This window comes from Heteronotia binoei, chromosome 2, assembly GCF_032191835.1.
Source record: "Heteronotia binoei isolate CCM8104 ecotype False Entrance Well chromosome 2, APGP_CSIRO_Hbin_v1, whole genome shotgun sequence".
Classification (NCBI taxonomy): Eukaryota; Metazoa; Chordata; class Lepidosauria; order Squamata; family Gekkonidae; genus Heteronotia; species Heteronotia binoei.
In genome coordinates, this window is record NC_083224.1 from 185,496,106 (window position 1) to 185,504,522 (window position 8,417).

Here is an 8,417-nt window from a genome sequence, read left to right on the forward strand (position 1 = left end):
GTAGCTGAAATGCAGGGAACAGAACAAGGCTCTGTATGTGACTTTTGTCGACCTTACCAAAGCTTTCGATACCGTTAGCAGGAAAGGCCTATGGCAAATCTTGGAACGTTTAGGATGTCCCCCAAGGTTCCTCAGCATGATCATCCAGCTACATGAAGACCAGCGAGGCCAAGTCAGACACTGCAACGACCTCTCGGAGCCCTTCCCAATAGGCACAGGTGTAAAGCAAGGCTGCGTTCTCGCGCCAACTCTCTTTACGGTCTTCTTTAGCATGATGCTTCAAAGAGCCGCAGTAGATCTAGATGATGATGATGGTGTCTACATCCGCTACCACACCGATGGCAGCCTGTTCAACCTGAGGCGACTAAAGGCCCACTCCAAGACAATGGAAAAACTCATCTGAGAGCTACTGTTTGCTGATGATGCTGCACTCGTCTCCCACTCGGTATCAGCTCTGCAGCATATGACGTCCTGCTTTGCAGAGGCTGCCAAGCTATTCGGCCTAGAAGTTAGTCTGAAGAAGACAGAAGTTCTCCACCAGCCTGCACCCCAGGAAGATTATCACCCTCCCTGCATCACTGTGGGTGAATCAGTTCTGAAGACAGTCCAGCAGTTCAGCTACCTGGGGTGCATCATCTCCTCAGATGTCAAGATCGACAAGGAGATTGACAACAGGCTGGCAAAGGCAAACCGTGCATTTGGCCGACTGCACAAAAGGGTGTGGAGCAACAAGCATCTGAAAAAAGGCACAAAGATCAATGTTTACAAAGCGGTTGTGATGACAACCCTCATCTACGGCTCTGAATCGTGGGTTTTATACCGTCATCACCTGCGACTCCTCGAGCGCTTTCATCAGCGCTGCCTTCGCACCATCCTCAACATCCACTGGAGTGACTTTGTGACCAACACTGAAGTCCTCAAGCGGGCGGAGGTTACCAGCATCGAGGCACTGCTGCTGAAGACGCAGCTGCGCTGGGCAGGGCATATTTCTAGGATGGAAAACCACCGCCTTCCCAAGATTGCCCTGTATGGCGAACTCTCCACCGGCCATCGAAATAGAGGGGCACCAAAGAAGAGGTACAAGGACTCCTTGAAGAAATCCCTTGGCACCTGTCGCATCAACCATCACCAGTGGTCTGACCTAGCCTCAGATCGCAAAGCATGGAGGCACACCATCCACCAGGCTGTCTCTTCCTTTGAGAACGCACGCATAGCTGGTCTTGAGGACAAAAGGAGATTGAGGAAGAATCGCACTGCTACAGCACCAACCCTAAATCAGACTTTTCCCTGCAGCCACTGTGGCCGGATCTGCCTGTCCCGCATTGGTCTTGTCAGCCACCAGCGAGCCTGCAGCAGACGTGGACTATTGCACCCTTCTTAAATCTTCGTTCGCGAAGCCAAGCCGAGAGACAGTTTAAAAAAAATCCAAATATCCAGCCGATACCTTCCCACCCTTAATGGAAACCCATTCTTACGAGTCCTCTCCTCTGCTGCCAACAGGAACAGCTCCCTGCCCTCCGCTAAGTGACAGCCCTTCAAATATTTAAGAGACATGAAGTGTTTGTAACATGTGAACCACCCCTGAGAGAGGGATGCCCAACGCACCCAAATGCACCCGAAAGTGTTCAGTTTAGTACTTATTGGAGTTGCATTCTGGGTTTTCTTCTTCTCAGAACTGCAGGAAAGGCAAAGATGTGGGCGAGGAGCAGCCATTCCCAAATGTGTATAAATGGGAAAGGGATGATTATAAATGCCCTCTTGATAGATCACATATGACCAAAAACGCGTTACGTTAAGAAGCATTGTCTGAACATTGAGCAGGGGATACAGGGGGAGTGGGGGGAGGCCGCTGTGAATTTCCTGCCTTGTATCTAGGGTTGCCAGCCTCCAGGTGGGACCTGGAGATTCCCTGGAATTACAGCTTATCTCCAGGCTACAGAGATCTGTTTCCCTGGAGAAAACAGATGCTTTGGAGGGAGGATTCTATGGCATTGTTCCCATGGCTTCTCTCTCTCTCTCTCTTTTTTGTAGAAAAAGCCCAGCAGGAACTCATTTGCATAATAAGCCACACCCCTGATGTCACCATTGTTTCACACAGGGCAGTCTTTGTAGGAAAAAGCCCAGCTGGGACTCATTTGCATATTAGGTCACACCCCCTGATGCCAAGCCAGTCTGAACTGTATTCCTGTGCGTTCCTGCTCAAAAAAAAGCCCTGATCGTACCCCATTGAAGTCCCTCTCCTTCCCAGGCCCCATTCCCAAATCTCCAGGAGCTTCCCGACATGGATCTGGCCACCCTACCCCACCCCACCCCAGTCCACCCCGTTCCTCACTGGTGACCAGAGGGAGAAACTGGCAACCCGACGTTGGACTGGTTGACCCTTGGATCCCTATCAGCTCTTTGTTTCTATGTTTCATTTGTCCAGCCTTTTCTCTGCCACTGATCGACTAAAAGCCTGTTCCGAGCCCGTCCTCCCCACTTTTGGCACGCCCAGAGGAACAAGTGTTTTCAGTGTCCCACACGCAAAATGAACTGAAGATTCTCCGCAAGCCCTTCTTACCTTCCTCTCTCCGAGCCGGAGGCGGCAGGGCCAGGACCACGTTTGGGAAAGGCTGAGGGCACCGGGGCAGGCTCGCCGTGTATTCCGAGCCCAGGTCAGAAAAATCCTCATCGTCTCTGTGAACAAGGAGAATTGTTTAGTCCTGACCTGGATAACACAGGCAAGCCTGATCTTCTCAGATCTCGGAAGCTAAGCAGGGCTGACCCCGGCAAGTACTGGGATGGGAGCCTCCAAGGAATACCAGGGCTAGGAGGCAAAGGCAGGCAATATCAAAGCTACCTCTCGGAAATGCCCTAGCTCCACTAGAGGTCTCCAGAAGTCACCATGACTTCTAGACACACAAGCGCGCACACACGTGTGCACACACACACGCATGTGCGCGCGCACACACACACAGGAAAGTTATTTGAACTAAGCAGGTCTTGATCTCTGGGATTGCCGCCTCTCTAAATCTCGGTCTCTCGGTGAAGTGCCCCTTCCAAGGGACAGGAGACTTTCATAGAATCATCATGTTGAAAGGGACCTCCAGGGCCATCTACCCCACCCCCTGCACAATACAGGAAATTCACAAATACCTCACCGGCTTCCACACACACACACATCCCCAGTGACTCCTGCTCCATGCCCAGGAGATGGCAAAAAACCTCCAGGATCCCTGGCCAAACTGACTTGGAATAAAATTGCTGGCTGACCCAAAGCGGCAAGCAGCATTTCCCCGGGCATGTACAAAAGGGCCATGAGAACTAAGCACTGACTTTGATCTCCTGCAACCTACAAGAATCACCATGGCCAGGGGGTGTGGCCTAATATGCAAAGAGGCTCCTATTAGAATTCCACCCCGACCGTGGCTCACTAATGTCTTTCAGACTGCAATACTCAAAAATTCTGAGTTAAGGAATGACTAATCCAAAATCTGCTCATGAAAACAAGATTAATTGATTGATTTCATGTTATACTATTTATAGTCTGCCTTTTCTCAGAGGGAGGCAAATGGAGGCCAATTTGGTGGTTTTGCAGACCAGATTAGTACATCCCTGTTTTAATCAGGGTAAACAAGGAGGCAACATCTGAATGATCAGCTGCTCACAAGTAAATCTACCCTCATGCTATAAGGCTGAGATTTTTAGGACTGCCAACCTTCAGGTGGAGCCTGGAGTTCCCCTGAAATTACAAATGATCTTCAGACTACAGAGATCAGTTCCCCTGGAGAAAATACACGCTTTGGAAGGTAGGCTCTATACTATAGCATTATACCAGGAGTGGCCAGACGTGCTTAAAGTAAGAGCCACATAGAATAAACATCAGATGTTTGAGAGCCACGAGACATGAACGTCAGGTGTTTGAAAGAGGAAGGAAGGAAGGAAGGAAGGAAGGAAGGAAGGAAGGAAGGAAGGAAGGAAGGAAGGAAGGAAGGAAGGAAGGAAGGAAGGAAGGAAGGAAGGAAGGAAGGAAGGAAGGAAAATAGATGGGGAGGGAGAGGTGAAACGAAAGCAACTTTAACTTTCAACACATTCTGCAAGCCGCTGGCTGGCTTGGCTTGGAGAAGTGATTTAAAGAGACAAATGCCTTCTCCAAGCCAGATGACGGGACATTGGGGGCTTTGAGAAGGACACAACATGTGTGAAAGAACCACATGTGACTCCCAAGCCACAGTTTGGCCACCCCTGCTATGGCAGTATACCCTGACAAGGTCCCTCTGCTCCCCAGGCTCCACTCCAAAATCTTCAAGAATTTCCCATACTGGAGTTGTCAAGCTGTATTAAAATGGTTGCTCTCTTTTCCCAGCTCTTGTGAGTAGGGTTAGACTAGGAGGCAATTGGAAGAGTCGATCATAAGGAGGTATGGTGAGGTGTAGGTAGGTAGGTAGGTAGGTAATTTTATTTATATCCCGCCCTCCCCGCCGGAGCAGGCTCAGGGCGGCTAACAACATCATTCAGTTATACAAAAAACAAAGTTACATTTAACATTAAAATTCTGATAAATTTAAAATTAATTAATTTATTAATAAAAGTGCTAATGCTGCTTGTTCTTTTTTATGGTGGCGGTAATCATTAGCAACTACTTTCTTCGTCAGCGAAAGCCAGTCGAAAGAGGAAAGTTTTGCAGGCCCTGCGGAATTGATCAAGGTCCCGCAGGGCCCGCATTTCCTCTGGAAGTTGGTTCCATAGGTTCGGGGCTACAGAGGAGAAGGCCCAATTGCGGGTGCATTGCAGCTTCACCTCTCTTGGTCCGGGGTGGTCAACAAGTTTTTTCCAGCTGACCTCAGTGCTCTCTGGGGTTCATATGGGGAAAGACGGTCCCTAAGGTAGACAGGTCCTCGACCATATAGGCAGTAGGTGTCAGTCTCAAGGGACATCTTGCTTATATTGTTCTGCCTTGGTTGCCAGCTCTGCGTTAGAAAATTCCTGGAGACTTGGGGGGGGGGGATAAAGCCTGGGAAGGGGAGGGTTCAGGGAGGGGAGGGTCCTAGAGTCCACCTTCCAAAGCAGCCATTTTCTCCAGGGGAACTGCTCTTGGTCACCTGGAGATCCACTGTAATAGCAAGAGATCTCCAGGTGCCACCTGAAGGTTGGCACCTCTAGCCAAGTGCATAGGCTGACTCTGGGGAGGGCAACTGCCGGCCCAAGTGATCCCAGGAGGACAGGTGATCCCAGGGAGAAACAAGGGGTGCCGCAGTCCTACCTGGCCTTCTGGTGCTGCAAGTGTTCAATTTTGCCGTGGAGGCCGGCAATGGTGAGCAGCAGCTCCGTGATGTCCTGCTCATACTGCAGGATCTCTTCCTCCTCGGAGGCCTTTTCCTTGCCTCTCTCATCTGCAGGCTCTGCGTCCGTCTGGTGACCGAAAAGGAAGACGAGAATGACAGAATACCTCAGGGCTTTGGTGCAGGTTGACACAGGACCAGCCCTGCCACTAGGTAAACTAGGCGGTTGCCTAGGGTGCCGACCTTCTGGGGGCACTGAACTGGGTGCCCCCCTGTGACTTGCTGATGTTATCAGTGCGGGGTGGGGGGAGTGCCAGAAGTTAGCCTTGCCTAGGGTGCCAGAGAGTCTAGGACTGGCCCTGGTTGACAAAGAACCAGAGATGTACCTGAGTGGTTAGGGCTGCCAAGCTCCCACCTGGGGCCGGAGATCCCCCGGCCTGGAGGGGCCCAACCCACCGGCAGAGAGCCGACTGCAGGGGGAATCCCCATCCCTGAAGAGCCCCGTCACCGCACACTGTCCCCAGTGCGATGATGTCACCGGAAGTTCCAGGGACACTCTAGGACTCACAGTAAAAACTCTATGGTATCATAGAGTTTTACCATGAATCCTAGAGCATTTCTGGTGTGGTGCTCTAGGACACATGATAAAACTCCATGGTACCATAGAGTTTTATTGTGTGCCCTAGAGTGTCCCCGTTGTGGTGTGCCCGGATGACATCACTTCCGTGTGATGCCACTGTGCCACGAGAGCTTCACGAGGACAAAAAACAAGTCCCGTCCCCCTGGAGCAGTGGAGAGACTGGGCAACCCTATGTGCGGTCCAGAGCAATATTCCCTGTAATCTGAGTTAGTTTTTTAGCCTCCAGCTCGCACATTTTCATCAGGAAGAATGGCTTCAGAGCAAATTTATTCAGTAGCTCACAACTCTAATGCCAGTAGCTCATAAAGTAGAATTTTTCCTCACAGCTTAGAGGGAGTATTGGTCCTGACCAACGTCTCCTCTAAGCTGCAGAATCTTGTGAGCAAAAATTCTACTTTGTAAGCTATCGGCATTAAAGTGGTGAGCTACTGCATAAATTAGTGTGCTCTGGGGTCAGCCTTTCTGAGTTAAGACAAAAATGTGTGAGCTAGAGGCTAAAAATCTGTGAGCTAGCTCACGCTAACTCAGCTTAGAGGGAACCTTGGTCCTCCTGACTGATCACAGTGAGCCGTACATGTCTGGCACAAACACAGTTTGACTCCTGCTTGACCCCCTCCTGCATTTGGGGGTTCTGGAGTAATCACACAGGAAGGTTACAAAGTTTCTTCAGTGGGAAATAAGGAGTTAGGATGGGGCTAGCTGGGCAACTAGGAGTAGGGTTGCCAATCCCCAGGTGGGGGCAGGGGATCCCCCAGTTTGGAGGCCCTCCCCCCGCTTCAGGGTCGTCAGAAAGCAGGGTGGGGGGGAGGGAAGTGTCTGCTGGGAACTCTATTATTCCCTATGGAGATTTATTTCCATAGAAAATAATGGAAAATTGATCCGCTGGTATCTGGGGAAGCAGTTTTTTGAGGTAGAGGCACCAAATTTTCAGTACAGCATCTAGTGCCTCTCCCCAAAATATCTGCCAAGTTTCAAAACAATTGGACCAGGGGGTCCAATTCTATGAGCCCCAAAAGAAGGTGCCCCTATCCTTCATGATTTCCTATGGAAGGAAGGCATTGAAAAGGTGTGCCGTCCCTTTAAATGTGATGGCCAGAACTCCCTTTGGAGTTCAATTATGCTTGTCACAACCTTGATCTTGGCTCCACCCCTAATGTTTCCTGGCTCCACCCCCAAAGTCCCCAGATATTTCTTAAATTGGACTTGGCAACCCTAACTAGGAAGTTTATTCTAAAGAGCACAACTAGTGGTTAAGAAGCAGAGTTGGATTTATACCCTGCCCTTCACTCAGAGTGGCTTACTATCTCCTTCCCTTCCTCTCCCCACAACAGACACCCTGTGAGGTAGGTGGGGCTAAGAGAGTTCTGAGAGAACTGCTCTTGAGAGAACAGCCATGAGAGAACAGACTGAGCCAAGAGCATCCCAGCTGGCTGCACGTGGAGGAGTGGGGGAATCAAAACTGGTTCTCCAGATTAAGAGTCCATTGCTCTTCGCCACCACACCAAGTTGGGCAACTTTCCGTTTGGCCTGCTGAAGGGTTTGGCCTGAATCAAAACCTTGTGTTACTCTGCAAGCAGAATTGGCTCCGCTAAAACCAATCGCCACGGCCAAGATCGTCCAAAGAGCTGGTGGCACAGGAGGCATGCTAAAGAACTCCAAGCCAACCCACACCCTGCCCCACTTGCGCCATCTCTTTAGAGCAACTGCCCCGCCCTGCTCCTTTGTAATTATTTTGGGGATGACGGAAGGGGATCGATCAGGGTTTTGAGTAAGCAAAGGAAACAGGGGCCAGCTGAAGGCCTTCCTGTTTTTCCACAGTCACAATGGCTGGTTTGCATCCGTCAATTCTCTCTGTGCAGAGATAACTCTGCCTTGAGACCAGCCCCTGGACCAAGCCGCTTTTCCTCAAGGGATTATCTGGAGCAGGGGTGTCGAACTCATTTGTTATGAGGGCCGGATCTGACATAAATGAGACCTTGTCAGGCCGGGCCATGTCAGGCTGGGCCATGTGTGTATCTATTGAAGATTAGGTAGCCGAGAAATAAATTCCATAAAGGACACAGACATGTTAATAATAAGAGAACATAAGAACATAAGAGAAGAACATAAGAGAAGAGAGGGATGGTGGCTCAGTGGTAGAGCATCTGCTTGGGAAGCAGAAGGTCCCAGGTTCAATCCCTGGCATCTCCAAAAAAGGGTCCAGGCAAATAGGTGTGAAAAACCTCAGCTTGAGACCCTGGAGAGCCGCTGCCAGTCTGAGAAGACAATACTGACTTTGATGGACCAAGGGTCTGATTCAGTATAAGGCAGCTTCATATGTTCATATGTTCATGTTCAAGCCATGTTGGATCAGGCCAATGGCCCATCCAGTCCAACACTCTGTGTCACACAGTGGCCAATATATACACATACACACACACACACTGTGGCTAATAGTCACTGATGGACCTCTGCTCCATATTTTTATCCACATGCTCTCTATGAAGCTGGCTATGAACATTGTAGACTGCCGACCA

At 50.1% G+C, this 8,417-nt stretch overlaps 1 protein-coding gene across 1 annotated transcript in view; it reads right to left on the reverse strand.

Annotated features, from left to right (window-relative positions):
- LOC132567405 (harmonin-binding protein USHBP1-like) overlaps positions 1–8,417 on the reverse strand; it is a 47,569-nt gene that overhangs the window by 21,170 nt on the left and 17,982 nt on the right. Inside the window, exons 2-3 of the mRNA XM_060233079.1 lie at positions 5,243–5,391; positions 2,561–2,676 (exon numbers count right to left, since the gene is read on the reverse strand). Of these exons, the coding sequence (XP_060089062.1) occupies positions 2,561–2,676; positions 5,243–5,391 (265 nt within the window). The remainder of the gene's footprint in view (positions 1–2,560; positions 2,677–5,242; positions 5,392–8,417) is intronic.